Source organism: Podarcis vaucheri (genome assembly GCF_965113315.1).
Source record: "Podarcis vaucheri genome assembly, chromosome: W".
Lineage (NCBI taxonomy): Eukaryota > Metazoa > Chordata > Lepidosauria > Squamata > Lacertidae > Podarcis > Podarcis vaucheri.
In genome coordinates, this window is record NC_138757.1 from 3,391,593 (window position 1) to 3,410,668 (window position 19,076).

Sequence of the window (19,076 nt, forward strand, 5' to 3'; positions counted from 1 at the left end):
GAAACCACACCTCAGTAAGCAGAGACGTCACACAGAACTGTTTAACCCTGTAAGTTCTGATTCTCCTCACAAGGTGGCCAGTTTCACTCATCCAAGCAGCCTGTCCACATCCTCGGAGGTAACAGATTGGAATTGATCCCATACAACTTGACTAGACCCTAGCACTCTTCCACCCTGGCCCTGCTCCCACGGTGGAGTCTACCTCATTCCGAATCTGAGCGACTTTATCTGCTAAGAACTTTGTAAAATCATTGCAGGAGATCTTGGGGTGGTTCCATTAGATTGTGAAACACCTGAAAGAGTATCTTGCTGTTTTCTCCAGATGCAGTAGAGGCAGAGAAGAAAGTCCTCTTCACCGTTGCTGTTGCCACTTGGTAGGCTCGACGTTGAGCTCTATCCCGTGTCTGGTCCAATTCAATCTCGGTGATTGTTTCATCACCCTCAGCTCTGGTGAAAACCGTGGGGCTGTCTGGGCTCCACATTCCTTTATATACAGTGGTGCCCCGCAAGACGAATGCCTCGCAAGACGGAAAACTCGCTAGACGAAAGAGTTTTCCGTTTTGGAGGTGCTTCGCAAAACGAATCTCCTATGGGCTTGCTTCGTAAGACGAAAATGTCTTGCGAGTTCCTGCGGGGTTTTTTTCCTTTCCCCCCCTTTTTCTAAGCTGCTTATCCGCTTATCCGATAAGCCGCTAATAGCGCTAATCCGCTAATCCATCAATGGGCTTGCTTCGCAAGACGAAAAAACCGCTAGACGAAGAGACTCACAGAACGGATTCTTTTCGTCTTGCGAGGCACCACTGTATATTTTTGCAATACTTCCAATAATGTTCCTCACAAAACGTCTTGCAAACCTACAAACGTCGTCTGATCTTCACAAATACTTTTCAAATAGTCCGTAAATTTACTCCAGTCTTCCATTAATTTCGGGTCCCACCGGTTTCGAATCCTTCCTGTTAGTTTATCTAGTTCTGGGCTCCACATTCCAGTGGGCCACCAGGGAATCAGCTAAAAACCCATCAGCATGGGATAAGACATCCCCTACTACTCTTCGGAAACCATCTGGATCCATTAAGTGGCGGGGGTGGTCCATCTGAATCAATCCCACCTCCCTGCAGAGGGGAAGGGTTGTGGAGAAGTCTAGTTGCACCAGGAAGTGACCCGATCATAGCACTTATTTTGTTTCACTTTTACTTAGTGTCAGATTACCCACGTCTGTAGAGGAGAACACCAGGTCTAAGGCATGTCCGTGGCTATGGGTTGGGCCAAACTTATTCAGGGACAGCCCCATGGAGACCATGCTTTCCACAAAGTCCCGAGTGACCCCCCCCCTTTTAAATGTTTTTTATTGATTTTTCATTTCAACAAATTTTCAACAATCATCTACCCACTTCCTTACCCAACACACTGCTGAGCACTGACTTCCCTCCCTCCCTTCAACGGGTTTTCTTATTTCAATCTCCTTTTCGCAGTTTCTTATTATATCCTGTCCATATCATAAGATTTATTTCAGTCCGCTAGAGTCTTCAAATTTCAACAGTTATTACAGTCATACCTTGGGTTGAAGTAGCTTCAGGTTAAGTATTTTTGGGTTGCGCTCCGCGGCAACCCAGAAGTAACAGAACGCGTTATTTCTGGGTTTCGCTGCTCGCGCATGTGCAGACGCTCAAAATGACATCATGCGAGGAAGTGGCGAATCGCAACCCACACAGGCGCGGGTTACGCTCTACTCATGATGCGAACGGGGCTCCGGAACGGATTCCATTTGCATCCAGAAGTACCACTGTATTTAGATAATCCATAAATTTACTCCAATGTCTTTGGAATTTTGTTTCCTCTTGGTTTCGGATCCTGCAGGTCAGTTTTGCTAGTTCCACATAATCCACCATCTTCTACTGCCATTCCTCCACTTTTGGTAATTCCTGTATTTTCCATTTTGGGCCTAACAAAGTTCTAGCAGCAGTCGTGGCATACATAAATATGCTTTGATCTGCTTTTTCTATTTCCTCTCCCATCAAGCCTAGCAAAAAAGCCTCTGGCATATTTGGGAAAGTATACTTGAGTATCTCTTTCACTTCGTTATAAATCAGTTCCCAAAACTGTTTTAATTTCTCACATGTCCACCACATGTGGTAAAAATCTCCATCCTTCTCTTTACATTTCCAGCATACTTTACTGCTCATCCTATACATTTTTGCTAATTTAACAGGTGTTAAGTACCAGCAGTACATCATTTTCATAATATTCTCTTTTAAGGCAGTACATGCTGTAAATTTTAAACTCTCAGTCCACATTTTCACCCAAGCATCGTACTCAGTGTTATACCCAAAATCTTATAGGGCTTCGATTTCCATCCTTTATCTGTTCTCATTAAGATCTCTTTGTAAGTAGCCCACCTCCCTTTCATATTCAACTTCTTTACTATTAGTACCTCTACCAGTGATATCCACCACAGTGTTTTCCTTTCCAACAAATTTTTGTTTCTATCCCAAACCTCGTTGTAATGTGTATGGGTTGCTCGTGCGTAAGTTAGTTGCCGCCTCTCCAGGCTTTGTTGCCTTGCTAAACCTTTCAGTCTGGGCAGCCCTTCACTTCGTGGCTGCCTCAGTCGCTAGCAGAATCCGTCAGTGGGCGTTTCTTAAATCTTTTCCAACATAAAAGTTGTTTGACACCCAGTCTCCTTCTACTCTCTCTGCGCGGAAGTCTTCTGCGCAGGGTGGGCGTGGGTAGCGGAGGACCCGTGCTCTCCCCGCTGGTGTCCGGTGAAGAGTCCTGGAGCCCTCTCGCCGATTCCCCCATCAGCCCCTCTATAACCCTGGTGTTGCGCTGATTTGCTTCCCCATCTGCGGAGCTGCCTCTCTCCCTGCTGGGCCCTTCTCCAGCATCATTTGAGAGCCTTCCCTCCGCCTCTAGCTCCGATGTCAGTTCCCTGACACTCGTATAGAGCACTCCTTGTCACATGGTGTGTAAATCCTCTGTGCACTTTCACTTTATCATACCAGAGATAGGAGTGCCATCCGAATCTATTGTTGTATCCTTCTAGGTCTAACAAATCTGTATTTTCCAATGTTATCCATTCCTTTATCCAACATAAACAGGATGCTTCATAATAAAGTTTTAAATGCGGTATTGAAAATCCTCCTCTTTCTTTTTTATCAATCAGTAATTTAAATTTTATCCTTGGTTTTTCCCTCTGCCATATGAATCGTGAAAGTACCTTCTGCCATTCTTTGAATTGTCCTGTGCCTTTGATTATAGGGATCATTTGAAATAAAAATAACATCTTAGGTAATACATTCATTTTGACCGCTGATATTCTACCACACATTGACAACTTTAACCTGTTCCATATTTCCAGGTCTCTTTTACTCTCCTTCCAAACCGGCTGATAATTGTCATTAAACAAATTAATATTCTTTGCAGTCAACCAAATTCCCAAATATTTTGCTTTCTTTACCACCTTAATTCCAGTTTTTTTTCAATATTTCTATCTCATTCTTTCCCATATTTTTAACCACCATTTTTGTCTTGCTTTTATTCAGTTTAAATCCTGCCAATTGCCCAAATTCCTCAATTTCTTCCATTGCTTTCTTGACACTCAATCGGGGTTCTTCTAATGTTAACACCAAATCGTCTGCAAAGGCCTTAGGTTTACATTCCTTTGCACCTATTTTGATACCTTTTACCTCTGATGTTTCTCTCAAACTATTAGTTAATACCTCCAAGTACCATGATGAACAATAATGGGGACAGTGGGCACCCCTGTCTGGTACCCTTTGTGATGTCAAAATATTCTGTCAAAACATTATTCACAATCAATTTTGCTTTCTGTTCTGAGTAGATTGCCTCAATTCCTCTCAGGAAGGATCCTCCCACTTCCATCATCTCCATACTTTTTTTTCATAAATTGCCAAGAAACATTGTCAAATGCTTTTTCCACATCTATAAACATTAGTACGGTGTTGGGATGATGAATCAAGACAAACAAGGAGATGTTGTTCAGAGAGCGTCTTCTGAGTTTTCCTCAGAAACCCAGCATCTCTCTTTTATTCAGTGTTAAAAAGCATTGCCACCGGTGTGCTAGTGGCTGATTGGTCAATACAGAGACAAAGAGACTCACTCCTGATTGGATAACATCAGTATAAGGCGGGCTTACATAGGTTCATTAATCTCTGATACATCAAAGGGTAAGAGAGAGCTGGACGTTAGACAGGTATGAAAGCTCCTAATCCACTTACTACTAAAGATTGATTATAATATGACTAAAGCAATTACTAATGTTATGATCATAGTATAAAATCACATAATTAATTATACATTGAAGAATAACAGATCATTGTGAACTTAAGGTGAACTAAGTAAAAAAGAGTGGAATGTAAGGAATGGAATTTAGGGATTTGGGTGCCTGGGACGGCTTTACACAGTGTGCATGAAGGAGAGAAGCAGAGAAAGATTATAAGCAAGACTTTAGTCTTTTCAGAAGCCAAGGAAAGGAAGCTAAGAAAGTTCCCAGAATGCAAGAGGAAGAGAACCAGTGTTTTACTATACTGGCACATAAAGAGAACATCTCTTCAGTACGGCTGGTTTATCATTTCTGAACTCCAAATATTCTAGTATATCAACAATATGTCTTACATTATCTCTTAATTGTCAGCCAGGTAAAAAACCTGCTTGGTCTTTGTGAATCAACTCGTTTAGAATTACTTTTAGTCTATTCGCCATAATGTCTGAATAGTTTGTAATCGTTATTTAGCAACGATATTGGTCTAAAGTTCTTGACATTCAAAAAATCTGTATCTTGCTTAGGGATTAACATTATATGCGCCTCTTTCCATGTATTTGGTATCTTTCCTCCTTTCAAAATATTGTTCAATCACCCCCCAAAGCGTCAACTGTCCACTAAGAGTTTTATAATATTTTGCAGTGAGACCATCAGGTCCTGGAGCTTTACCTTGTTTCCTTCGCTTTATTGCCTTTTGAATCTCTTGTATAGTTATTGGAGTATTCAATTGTTCCCTTTTTTCTAATGGGATCTGTTTTCCTTTATGTATTTCCAGGTATCTCTCTATTTTTTTATATCTTGCTTTTCTTTCCTATATAGTTCCTTATAAAATCCTTGAAAGGCTTTCCTTATTTCTTTTGGATCTTCTGTCAGTTGTTCTCCTATCTTTATTTTGTTAATTATGTTTTGACTTCGACGTTTCCTTAATTGCCAAGCTAGTAACTTCCCAGTCTTATTTGCTGATTCAAAGTTCTTCTGTCTCATTAATTTTATCTTCCATTCCACTTCCTGGCTCACCAACATGGAGAATTGAGTTTCCAACCTCTTGATTGTTTTATTTGTTCATCTTTTGGTTTTACTGATAGTTTTTTTCTCATTTTCCATGAGATGAGTCAGGATTTCCTCTTTCTTTCTTTCTCTTTCTTTTTTGGGGGGAGGCTATTTTGCTGTATCAGAAAACCTCTCATTGTCAATCAAATCAAAAAAGTCTTTGGAAGTTTGCCCTCTTTTGTTCTTTTCATTTTCGACGTTCTATCTAACTCTGGCATCACCACTCCATTACAATTCCCCATTATTATTATTTTCTGATCCATAAATTCCATCAATCTTTCCTCCAGTTTTCCAAAGAATTCCCCCTTTATTTTCATTTGGTGAGTAGAGTCCCACCACAATCAATCTCTCACTTTGCAGCATTATTTGGACCACAATCACTCTCCCTTCCTCATCTTTGGAGATCAACTTAGGTTCAAGTTTCTCTTTTATATACAAAACCACTCCTTTTTTATTTACATCTGAAGTTATAAATTCTCTACCCAACCTTTTATTAATCAAAATGTGTCTGTTTCTATCCAAATTCCGTCTTTTCAAAACATGCTCAATTTTATTTCTTTTAGATTTGTCATTAAGTCCATTTACATTCCAGGTTATCAATTTCAATGCCATTTCTCTAATCTGTCAACCCAGTGGCTTTGTTATCAGTATCTTCTTCCTCTTCTCCTTCTCCCTCTCCTTCCACTTCTTCCTTATTTCTTTCCTTCTTCTTTTTCTCCTCCTCTAGGCCGTGATCGGGTCCAGCAAATCTGGGGCCAACAGTATTTACCTCCATCTTTCCTAGTTCCTTCTCATATCTTCTTGAAAATTTCTTAACTTCCTGAGCATCAGTTAATTTAAATCTTTTGTCCTTGTAATAAAAAGAGATCCCTTCAGGAAATTCCCACCTGTGTTGAATTCCATTTTTCTTCAATAATGTCACTAATTGTTTATAACCATCTCTCTTTCGTAAAAATCTGGTAGGGATCTCTTTAAAAATTATGATTGGTCTTCCATCTGTGAGTAGTTTGTTGTTATAACTCATTCTCAGAATTGCATTTCTCATCTCTAATGAGTTAAAAATCATCAAACAGTCTCCAGGTAATTTTTTTTTATTTAGACTTTGCTGATCTTACTTTTATTCTAAATGCATTCTCAGCTGAATACTCAATTTCATGTTCTTTAAGGTCCATCCATCTTGCCAATTGTAGTGATTTGGAGTTACTCGTGCGTAAACTGTCCCCTTTTGGAGCTTGGCTGCCTGGGTTAAACCGTCCTGACTGCACAGCCCATCTCAGCATGGCTGCCTCAGTTGCTCGCAGAGTCTGTCTGTGGGCGTTTCTTAAACCGTTGCCAGCATAAGAGTTGCTTGACTCCCAATCGTCTCCGCCTCTCATTGCGCGGGAGTCTCCTGCGCAAGGAGGGCGTGGGTAGTGGAGGACCAGGTCTCTCCTCACTAACTTCCAAGGAAGAATCCCAGAGCCCTTCCACCTCCTCTCCCATTTGCTCTCCTGGATCCTTGGTGTTATGCTGATTTCCTTCCCCCTCCATCAAGCTGCGTCTCCCCCTAGTGCTTGTACCTTCCCCTGCAGAATCGGAGAGCCTCTCCTTCGCCTGTTGCTCTGATGTCAGTTTCCTGACACCAATTATTTAATCATTTTTTATTTTATATCTTCATTTGCCTCTTCTGCTACACCTCTGAATTTTAAATTCATCTGCCTCTGACGCATCTCCATCAAAGCCACATTGTCCCAGATTTATTCTTGTACTTTGCTCAATTCTGTTACTTCTTCCTTGATCTGATCTGTCTCTTTTCTTGTCTCCTTAACTTCTTTCTGAGTTATTTTCACTGATTCCTCCACTGTCTTGGACTGAACCGTCAAGTCTTTAATTTTATTTGAGAGTTACCCCACCACTCCCTCTATTTTCTTATCCAAGGTTTCTTGTACCTCTGCTAACTTTTTCTCAATATGTTGTTCATTTTGTTTAAATTTTTCTTTTATTTTTAGCCATAAGTTATCCAAATCTTTAATTTCTTCTTGTTTGGACGGTCTCCTATCTCCTGGAGTTCCTACAATTTCCCCCCCATTTTTGACATTTTTAAAACATATATCACAATATATTACTTTAAAATAAAAAAATTCCTTCCAGTAGCACCTTAAAGACCAACTAAGTTAGTTCTTGGTATGAGTTTTCGTGTGCATGCACACTTCTTCAGATATACAATATATTACTTTGTCCACCAGAGGGAGCGTATGTTCAAGAAGAGCAAAAAGAAGGTTATTCAGTAATTGTAATTCAAATATTTACCCCTAGATGTCACCTGGTGTCTCTCCCTTCCCCCCACAATGACTTTCAATTTCTTTGTCTAACAGACAAAATGTTACTCCAGGGAGATCAAGAGAGACCAGTATATATCCACATAAGTATAGTCCAAAAATCAAATAATGTAAATTAATATTAAAAGTCTCACTATTAGTCCCACAATCTCAGAGTATCCTCTTCTGTTCTTCCACCACTTGTTTTATTCGGGTTCATCAGGCAGGTGCTGATGTTGCCAAGGAAACTCCAGTGGCCGAGGCAGCCACTTGCAAGCAGCGCCAGCAGCTGGCAAGGCAATTTCAGCAGCATGATGGGCTCTGCAGCAGCCAGCTAATCGATTGCTAGGTTTCAACAATTCATCATTACAGGATCCCTCTTAAAGTGAGAACTTTGCAGCCCCCACTTCCCCACTTCATTCTCTTTAATCAGACAACGGAGTGCGGGAGAGGGGGAGAGGACTGCTGAAAAAGGGCAGGGGAGGTCCTGGGAGGTGAGAAAGCAAGCAAGGCAATGCAGCTGGAACTGGGAAAAGACGTTTGTGCAAGTGGAGCAAGGAGGAAACCCACCAGATTGCCTCTGAATCATTTAAAGCCACAGCATCCCCTGGGGAAGGTTGAGATTTCTTCATCAAGCCCTGCCATTAGCCCAAACCAACTGTCACTTAGTCTCCAAGGCCTGTAATTTCCTCCCAAGCCCAAGAGAAGGGCAAAAAAACTTAGGAAGAGTTAACTCTTACCACAGTCTTTGGGAGGAAAAAATGCCTTCCCACCCTCTGCCCAGCTTAACGCTTGTCCCCCCTGCCCTGGTGACCCAACAAACAGGCATAAGGTGCAAGGTGAAGAGATACTACCAGTTTACTACCAGTTTCATTATTTCACTCAGATTGGCTCTCTGTAGCCCCAAAAGCACGTCAAAGTGCAAGTAGATGAATAGGTACCATTCTGGTGGAAAGGTAAACAGCGTTTCTGTGCACTGCTCTGGTTCGCCAGAAGCGGCTTAGTCATGCTGGCCACATGACCCAGAAGCTGTACGCCAGCTCCCTCGGCCAATAAAGCGAGATGAGCGCCGCAACCCCAGAGTCGGTCATGACTGGACCTAATGGTCAGGGGTCCCTTTACCTTTACCTAGCCCCAAAAGAAGAAGCCATGGTTGAACTGCCCCTTTAAGGAAATGGATATGACACATGAAAAAGGAAAGTTAAAAACATTGCTACTACCAATATATCACAGCTTCTATAGTAGGGGTATTTAAAATGAGTCGTCACAGCAATACATAGTTAAAAGTAGAAGTCAGCAAATGTGTCCCTTTTTGCTCTTTTTTAAAATTTATTTAATCGTTTTTTCAATAATAACCACCACCACAAAAACACATACAACAAAAAACGCAATAACACTAATAACAATTTAACATTTCAGATTTAAGTACTGATATACCTATGACTACACCTTTTTAACAATATTTCCCCACCTCTCATCCCCCTACTTCCCACCACCGTCCACCTTATCGCTTAAATATTCCTTCCAGATTTCTTCATATTTATCCATTCTTAATTTGCGTCGACATGCAATTTGTTCATATGTGGCTAGTCTGTCCATATTGTCAATCCATGTGCTCAATGGAATCTTTTTGCAGCTCTTCCAATTCATCAGAACAAGTTTTTTTGCTTCTAATATGGCACGGTACATCCATTTTTTTTTTTGACCCCTTGTAATCTCCCACGTTTCCAGTATATAATTTAGAATTAAATTTAATTCCCCTAAATAACTATTTTTATTACTCTTGCTATATATCTCTTCACCTTGCACCAAAATGATCTTATCATCGGGCAGTTAATCATCATATGTACTAAGTTTGCATTTTTACTTCCACATCTCCAACAGTTGTCTGCATTTGTTATTTTCTTCTTGTAAAGTTTTGCTGGAGTCCAGTGGACTCTGAATATTATTTTCTGCTGAATAAGTCTTAGTCTTAGATCCATAGAGGCTATTTCTGATGATTTTATACTTGACTCCCATATATCATCTGTTATCGGTACCCCTAACTCTTCACTCCATTTTTGTCTATAATATTCTAAATCATGTTTCTTCCTGTTAAGTAGGGTTTTATATAGTGCAAGTGTAGAGGTTTTTGTTTTTGTTGCAGAAATTAAATCTTGTAGCAGCATGGGTGATTCCGATGCTGCTATAGCATCAGGACAAAACTTCCTTTCCGACATATGTTTCAATTGGATGTATTGCCATTGTGTTCCACTGGTTAATCCATACTTTACTGGCAAGGTCTTATATTCCATAAATGTGTAATTTTCATCAATTAATTGATTCAATGTCAAAATACCTTTTTTATCCAATTTTGCCAAATTATTACCATATTTTTTGCTCCATAGGGCGCACCTGACCATAGGGCGCACCTAGTTTTTAGAGGAGGAAAACACGAAAAAAAATATTCTGAATCAAATGTTGCACTACACTATTTAAAGCAGCAAAGCGGGCGGCTCCTGTCCGCTTTGCTGCTTTAAACTGAGCCTCAGAGGAGGGTAGTAAGGGGAACCATGGCTTATCTAAGTCCAGTTAATAATGCTGAGCCTGACTTATGGCCATCGAGATTAGCCTGGCCGTTTCAGTGGAAATCTGGGGAGGCTGGGGTGGACTTTCAGTGGTCAAAGTGTGGTTGTGTCTTCCTGCCCGGCATCTATTTCCTGCCCTCTTTCCCTCCTGCACCCCTGCACCCTGCTTCAAGGGAAGGAAGCGGAGCCATGGATCCTCTGCTCGCAACTGCAGCAGATTCCCTCCGCTTTGAAGCAGGAAAGTGGGAGAGGAGCTGCTTACACGAGTGTAAGCTGCTCCCCTCCCACTTTGCTGCTTCAAAGGGAGCCCAGGAGGAGGGAATCCGCGGGTCACCTCCCCAGCCGGGAGAGCGCGCGGGGGGCTAAAGCAGCCCCCCGCGACCCTCTCCCGGCTGGGGAGGTGATGCGGGGCTATGGCAGGAGCCTCTACAGCCCCGCGTCACCTCCCCAGCCGGGAGAGGATCGCGGGGGGCTGCTTTAGCCCCGCGCGCGTTCTCCCGGCTGCGGAGGTGACCTGCGGCTATGGCAGGAGCCTCTCCGCTGCGCCTTTCCGCTGCTCCCTGACCTGCTCTTTGGGGCTGGTGGTGGGCTTCCCCCCGCCAGCCCCAAAGAGCAGGTTGAAAGGAACCTGAAGCCCGGAGAGCGAGAGGGGTCAGTGCACACCGACCCCTCTCGCTCTCCAGGCTTCCAAGGTAGCCGCCTGAACGCACCTTAAACCGCACCTTGTTTTAGAGCGGGGAAAAAAGAGGGGGAAAGTTCTCCCCCTCTCTGTGCATCGCCTCCTGCCGCTTCACTGAAGGGGCGCTGGGCAGAGAGGGGGATAATTTTTTTTTCTTGTTCTCCCCCCTCTAAAACAAAGTGTGTCCTATTGTCCGGTGCGTCCTATGGTGCGAAAAATACGGTACTTTGCGATGAGTATTCTTGCTGCTGTTGCTGCATACATTAAAAAAGTTCTGTCCTTCTTTGGCACCAATTGGCCAACGATGCCCAGGAGAAAGGCCTCTGGTTTCTTCAGGAAGGTATATTTAAATACCTTTTTCAATTCATTATATATCATTTCCCAGAAAGCCTTAATCCTAGGGCACGTCCACCAAAAGTGAAAGAATGTACCTTCAGTTTCCTTACATTTCCAACATTTATTATCGGGCAGATGATAGATTTTTGCAAGCTTGACTGGTGTCATGTACCACCTGTATACCATTTTCATAATATTCTCTCTTAAGGCATTACATGCCGTAAATTTCATACCTGTGGTCCATAACCGTTCCCAGTCAGCAAACATAATATTATGTCCAATGTCCTGTGCCCATTTAATCATAGCAGATTTAACCATCTCGTCTTGAGTATTCCATTTTAACAGCAAGTTATACATTCTTGAAAGTATCTTAGTTTCAGGATCTAACAGTTCTGTTTCCAACTTTGATTTTTCCACCTGGAAGCCAATTTTTTTATCCAAATTATAAGCCTCTCTTATTTGATAATAATGAAGCCAATCTTGCACTCTGTCTTTTAATTTCTCAAAACTCTGCAATTTCAATTTGTCTCCTTCTTGCTCCAAAATCTCCCAATATTTTGGCCACCTGGCCTCCATATTGAGGTTTTTTTTGAGCTTTTGCCTCCATCAGTGACAACCACCTCAGGGTTTTGTTTTCAAGTAAGTCTTTATATCTTGTCCAGACATTAAACAATGCTTTCCTGACAATATGATTTTTAAATGCCTTACGAGCTTTAACCTTGTCGTACCACAAATATGTATGCCATCCAAAAACATTATTAAAACCTTCTAGGTCCAAAATGTCTGTGTTCTCAAGAAGCAGCCAGTCCTTCAACCAGCAGAAAGCTGCTGATTCATAATAGAGTTTAAGGTCTGGCAGGGCAAATCCCCCTCTTTCTTTAACATCAGTTAATATTTTAAACTTTATTCTGGGTTTCTTGCCCTGCCAGACGAGTTGATATGACGAGTTAAAACCGATTAACACAAAGTTGAAATAAAGGTAAAACTAATAAAAAAACTTGAGACCTGTGGAGTGACCAGAATATACATCCTCTACACACATGTTCAGAAGGGGGAGCTCAGTGGCTGGTTGTGAGTTCAAGCTGTGGGAGCAGGCACAGGCTTATCTTTGATCTTGATGGTGTGGCCCCACCAAGCTTCCAGGTCCTCTAATCCAAAGCTAGTAGAAGGCACTCCAGTGCCACTGAGGAACTACTTCCTGCTTTTTCATGGGGGTCAACCCCATCCAGAATAGGTTGAACATCAGTTTATTGGATCTGGGAGCCATTTATCCCACAGTGCTTCCCATCTCTGTCATTATGCAACTTCAGCTTATCAGCACTCTTCCATCCCATTACTGAATCCAGATACCACTCCAGCTTCCCCAGACTTAGATGCCAGAGAGAAATGGAGCTGGGTGTTAAATCACCATACCAACAATATTGCATGATGCTCTGATTAAGTGTCGTGGGATTGAGCAGACCCTCCCCCCCCCCCTTGCTACTTTCTGGAACTGATCCTGCATACAGATAGGACATTGTATTGCTCCCTACACCCAACCTACAGAGCCATGGATGGGTGGTATCAAAACTTACCAAGAGATCAAGGAGATTTAGCTGTGTCTTGGCGTCCATTTCTCATACTTATCTGAAATGCTTCCATCCTGCCTTTCAGTATAAAATTCAAGGCTGCTTACACCCATTCAATGCAGTGATTTAGAACAGCAGTAAAGCTGTCACGACAAGACAAGTGTTCATCTAGAGCAAAAAGCCACCAAATTTGGTACACCAGATAAACCATTTAACTGAAAGAGTGCCACAGATGAGCCTCTGCTGTCCCAAAAGGGCCTTGATGGGATCCCATAGCTGAGCTTCTGAAGAAAACTCTGGACTGATTTGCATGGGAGCAAGAGACGTGGTGGGTTGAGGGTCTTCAAATACCTTGATCCTAGGCCATTAGAACTTAAAGGGGGGGAAATGATGCACAGGAACTTTCCCTGTGTTAGTTGCTATAAATGTGAACTAAAGGCATCCTACCACTGTAAAAGAGCTATTTAAATGTAGCCTAGCTAGTTTTGTTCCTTGACTCTGATTAAGTTTCCACCATGAAATTACTCTCTGCACTTATTTTTAAGCTCCCATTACTAGAAGTTGGATCTTCAGCCTTTTGACCTCTTCTGAGGTGCCATCTGCTTTTTGCAGCTAAGTTCAAAGCCGTTTTTGTTTTGGTTTGGTTTGGTTTTTTTCAGATGCAAAAAGCAATGTAGTGCAGGATGGCAATGGTGAGAAGAAAGTAGATAACTTCCAGTCCCTGGACAAGCACGGGGATGGGCTGACTATGCACCTGATTGCCCCGCTCCCAGCAGCCCTGACAGATGATGACCTGCCAAACAATGTGGACTCTTTGCCCAGTGAACTGAATTGCATTGAGGAGGATAGATTGGACCATAGGCCTGTTACCAACTCCCTTGTTTGCAGACCTGTAAATTACAGTATGTCTTCAGAGGAACAAAATCTATTGGTGAAGTCTGTACCTGGAACCGTGAAAATAATGCCCAGTATGTTTGAAGGGAACAATGAAGTTCTCAGAATCAAAGTTATGAAGGAGGTTCGCAAGCCTGGGAGAGGTAAGTGTTGCAAGGGGATTGGAGTCATCCTAAGGGAGGTCCTGTGTTGTTGCCGCCACCCTACCAAATATAGAGGAGGCAAAATCACTTCTGATGTTTAATGGGTGTGAAATGGAAGGTGGATCTGATGAAGCTCTTGGTATTTCAGTCTGCTCTCTGACCTGAGCCAGATGACTTGGAAACAACTGTCATTGATTTTGATGTAGCTTATTTTCAGTTGAGGTGCATTATGATAGCAGACTCACTTTGCACCTTTAAAAATTTGTAAGGATCCCCTTTTTAGAATAGGCAGAAAATAACTCATAAATTGTAGAGTTCATCCGTAAATTGCAGCAGTCGCACATCATAATGGACTTCACATTTAGAAACCTAGAACATAACAACTAGAGAAAGTAATTTTTCCAATTTTCAGGAAAATAACTTTCAGTGTTAATGTGGTGGGTGCTGTTACAAAGGAGAGAGGAGGAAATTGCAGCCCCACATAGGAAAAGAGGTGGCAAGGGAACACCTGGCTACTTTAAATGAATTCAGAGCTCCAGAGCCTGATGAGCTGCACCCAAGGGTACTAAAGGAACTTGCGGATGTAATACTGGAGCCTCTGTCTATGTTGTCCCCATCTTCAAAAAGGGGAAAAAGAAGACCTAGGAGATTACCGTCCAGTGAGCTTGACATCGATACCAGAAAAGGTAACAGAACAGACCATTCAACAGTAGGTCTGTGAGCGCTTAGAAGCAGTGGGTTTCTCAAAAACAAGTTATGCCAGAGAGATTTTTTTTGATGGAGTAACTAGCTTGGTGGATCAGGGGAATGCTGTGGGCTGGACAAGATGGATTTGTAGCTGGTTGACTGACTGAAGCCAAAGACTGCTCACTAATGGTTCCTTGTCATCCTGGAAGAAAGGGACAAGTGGGGTGCCGCAGGGTTCTGTCCCGGGTCCGATCAATGTTCAGTGTCTTTATGAACAACTTGGATGAAGGAATCGAGGGGCTTCTCATCATATTTGCAGATGACACCAAACTGGGGCCAGGGGGGCAGGAAAATGCTGCAGAATACAGAATTGGGATTCAAAATGACCTTAACAGATTGGAGAATTAGGCCCTTACTAACAAAATGAACTTTAATAGGGACAAGTGTAAGGTTCTACACATAGGCAGGAAGAACCAGCTGCACAAATGCCAGTTGTATGTCTGAAAAGGATCAACGGGTCTTAATAGACCGCCAGCTGAACACGAGTCAACAGTGTGATGCAGCAACAAACAGCTAATACTATTCTAGGCTGCATGGACAGAAGTATTAGTCCTGCTCTATTCTGCCCTGGTCAGACCACACCTGGAATACTGTGTCCAGTTCTGGGCACACAATTTAAGAAGGATATTGGCAAGCTGGAACTTGTACAGAGGACGGGGACCAAGATGATCAAGGGTCTGGAAACCAAGCATTATGAGTTGGGTAGGTTTAGCCTGTCATGTGGAGGATGGAGCAAGCTTGTTTTCTCCTGCTCCAGAGTCTAGGATACGAACCAATGGATTCAAGTTACAAGAAATATTCTGAAAGATTCAAGAACTTTCTAGGAGTAAGATCTGTTTGACAGTGGAACAGACTCCCATGAATGGTAGTGGAGTCTTCTTCCTTGGAGGTTTTTAAGCAGAGGTTGGATGGCCATCTGTCATGGGATGCTTTACTTGAGATTCCTTCATTACAGTGGGTTGGACGAAATGACTCTCATGGTTCCTTCTAACTCTGATTTTATTAAATTATTACTAGTAGAAGAGGAGAGTTAAGTTGTGGCATCAGGCTGACTCTCTATCACCAAACAAGCCCCATGAGATCCTGCACAAAACAGCTAAACCCCAGGAGAGAAAAGGCATAACCTTCAAGAGGACACTGAGAATCTGGAAAGAGCAAAGGCTCCACCATGGTTAACTGACAGCATTGTGGGACAATTGAGAAAGCAGGCCAGTGCCTAAAATCAATCAAGCAAAGAGAAAGGAGGGGAGATTCTGATGGCCTTGCCAACACTACAATGATCTCACTCTTTCTTTCTTTTTAATTGTAGATTACAAAAGAATTTTCTCTCTCCTTGAAGAAGTTCAAGGCCCTGTGGAAATTCAAAAATATTTCATTGAATTTGCTATCAAGGAAGCAGCAAGGTTTGTATCAAGATGACAAGCCCCAAGTTTGAACAAATAAGTGTACATGTTTTGATGGTGGCCTGTATTTTTCTTACATATGTTGCAAATGTTCTTTGAAACTGCTGCCTTCAATGGTGGGATGTGCCTTTTATTTTGTAGATTGATGGGCCTTCTCTGTTTTCAAACACAAAGGCAGGTGTGTCAGCCCTGTCCCTCCATAATTTCTGCATAGTAATGCAAAGGTCACTGTTCGTTTCAGAGGGGGAACTTGAAGACAAGTGCAGAACCCACATTAAATTGCTCTCCTCCCTCTCTCTCTCTTTTTCTTAGGTTTAAAAAGCGGGTGTTAATTCAACACTTAGAGAGAATACTAGAGGAAATAGAGTTCAACAGCCTGCCCAACAGAGATAATCATGTCAACAGTAGATAATAGCGTCCCAGCAAGAGGAATGCACAGGCCAGGGAGAATAAATTTACTATGTTGCAGAGGAGTGAAAGAGGACGTTGTGGCAGCTACCACTGGTATGGTGGCTAGGCAGTTTTTCTGTTGGAGTTTGTACATTTGCAAACCTCTCTCAATGGAAGATGGGCTGTGACCCTGATGGATTTGCTGCAGGAGGTCTGGCTTCCTTCCTCTCTACCCTACTTTGGAGGGCCTGATCTGCTCAATGGGCTGAAGAAAAACACTCAGTGCTGCCCTCCTCCTGCAGGTGATAAGAATTTACTCGTTTGAACCTTTGTTCTAAGACACTTGAAAGCACTGCTTCAGGCAGCGGGTCAAAGCTGATAAAACAAAAATGGCACACCCTTTATCTGCACTTGTGTTGGAAAAATCCTTTGTTGAGAAGAAGAAGAAGAAGAAGAGAAGGAGGAGGAGAGTGAAAATGCCCTCTGTGGTGATAGTGCATATTGTCGCTACAGACACATAGAGAACAGTTCCTGAGAACTGCTAGCCGACCCAGGAACAAGTTTTCAGGGCAAAATGAATTTGAAAGGAAAGCAGCTGCTAAAACTGGGTTGAGGGAAAGCAGTCCAGAGCCCTGTGACTACTGCCTGGTAGCCCCTAAGCAACCCAACTCAGCCTCTCTTCTCTTTTGTCTGCAGACATTATGAAAGTGTGTGCCTGCTGCTCCCCAGGTCCCAACTTCAGTTCTCTTTCATCTTATGAGGAGGACGGAGACTCTTCATGGGAACTTGGCCTTGAAAGCACTTAAAGAAAACTATTTTTAAAAAGCAAGTCATGTCCTGTACCCCCAAATCTTCTATCTATGGATATAGTTTACATTTTGAATGTACACATGAGAAGAGATTATTTTGGACAGTGTTGTTTACTGGATCCTTAATTTGATATATCAGAGAGTGTGTGTGTATACACATACCTGTGAGAATTTTTTTTTGCACTTGGTTATAATAAAAATAATGTTATGATTTCTTAAGAAGTGCCTAATCTGAATGAGGTGCTGATGAATAATCTCTAGTAATTTCACTTGTCTGTTAAGCACAAAGCAGAAAAATAAAAACCCCAAAACAATGAAAAGTGCTGTATATCTCTATTGTTCTCCAAAAGACCATTTTGACACTTGTAGTGTGTATTTCTTCCATGCAGAAAGAGCTAGGCCATGTGTTTTTCTTTGATTCTTTAGATAGTTGTTATTTGACTTTCCACAGTATGGTGTTCAATTACTGGAATTGCCATTTTCATTCTGTGGTAGTGCTTAGCTAGGAGTGGGGTGACTCCTCCCACGTGCCTTGGAGATTGGGGCAATGCAAATGACTTTATGTTTGGACCCCTTCAGTAGGATAGGAAACTCCTTATTTTAGGCCTAGCCCCACCTGTTTTGAAATCACAGTCACAGCACTGAACTACAGCTGCTGTAACACTAGTTTACCTGACATTTTATTGACCCTTCACTAGGGAAGCTTCTACCGTGTGACATCAAGTAGACTTGGAACCAATTGCAAAGAGGCATGGAACTCCCAGGTGCAAGCACCCCAGCCCCAAGAATCATCCTTTCAGCTGACAATGGGGGCTGACTCTCCTACACAGAGGAGGAAAAGCTAACCACAAACAGGAGCCAGGATGAGCACTAACCTAGTTCTGGCAAAGAGGTGCCAAGTATCTTCCTGGTGTCACTTCCTGCTGCCATTTTAGAATAGGAAGTACAGACTCTGAAGAGGATTGTGGGACTGCCTGGCTTGCAATTTAGGAGAAGGAATGGTGTTGGGTGACCTTTGCCAGGTTTTCTGCCATTTGTTAATGCTTGCTGTCAACACCAATGCATGAGCTAACTGTGGTTGTGCAATAAACACCACTACTCTCTCAAACTGCCAGCTCTTTGTTGTATGAGCTTGATGCAGAGAGCACTTGAAAACATGCTTTTGAGTAATCCTTTAAAGCGCCACTCAGTGACTTTGATTTGCTGCTTAGTAATTGCTGCCTAAACCAAAGTTTGATGAAAGGAAAGAGGAAACCCACTGACATGACAGAGACTGACATTACTCGCTTTGTGTGATTCCAGGGTGGCTACACACCAGTCCGTGTTAATCATGTCTCAGTTTTGTGCTCCTGAAGTAGTAATGCCTTTGATCTTGCACCATTCCCTCCACTGCAGTGAAAATAGAATTGGCTTTATTAAATAACAAAACAAAATTATTATCTAAAGTATATGATGTGCTACTAGAATGGGATTTAAAAGATGAATTAGTGAAGGAAACTATGGCCAGATTGTTGGAAAACAAGCCCCCTCGGGAGAGGCTGGCCCCCCCTCGCAGGTTCCCGGAGCTTGTTTACCGGTGATCTGCCCTGGCTGGCATCCCCGCAAGTCCAGGAAGATTGTGATAGGCGACATCTCCCAGCGTGGAAGATGCACACCCCCTTCTCCCCCTTTGCATACCAGCAGGAGAAAGAAGATAGCCAGAAAGTCTACATCTCTACAGTTTATTTCTGACTTTACAGCTGTACAAAAACATGACCGTATAGTTCAGTCTCCTCCAAGCAAGTGACTCAGACTTCCTTCACATACGCAACAGGAAGGTCTCATATTACACACAGAACAAAGCTCTGTAAATCCTGTGAACTTCCGGGAACATTCTTTCCCACAGCTAGCCACATCATGTGATGTAAACAC

The 19,076-nt window shown here is 42.5% G+C and overlaps 1 protein-coding gene across 4 annotated transcripts in view; it reads left to right on the plus strand.

Moving 5' to 3' along the window:
• LOC309523295 (integrator complex subunit 6-like) overlaps nt 1-17,367 on the plus strand; it is a 117,807-nt gene extending 100,440 nt beyond the window's left edge. For 2 of the 4 annotated variants that reach the window (XM_082207072.1, XM_082207074.1), the window contains 3 exons: nt 13,439-13,816; nt 15,873-15,966; nt 16,279-17,367. In XM_082207072.1, coding sequence (XP_082063198.1) covers nt 13,439-13,816; nt 15,873-15,966; nt 16,279-16,378 — 572 coding nt within the window. In that variant the 3' untranslated portion in view covers nt 16,379-17,367. The remainder of the gene's footprint in view (nt 1-13,438; nt 13,817-15,872; nt 15,967-16,278) is intronic. The other 2 variants (XR_014215298.1, XM_082207073.1) reach the window with 2 other exon arrangements.
• Nucleotides 17,368-19,076: the final 1,709 nt, after the last annotated feature.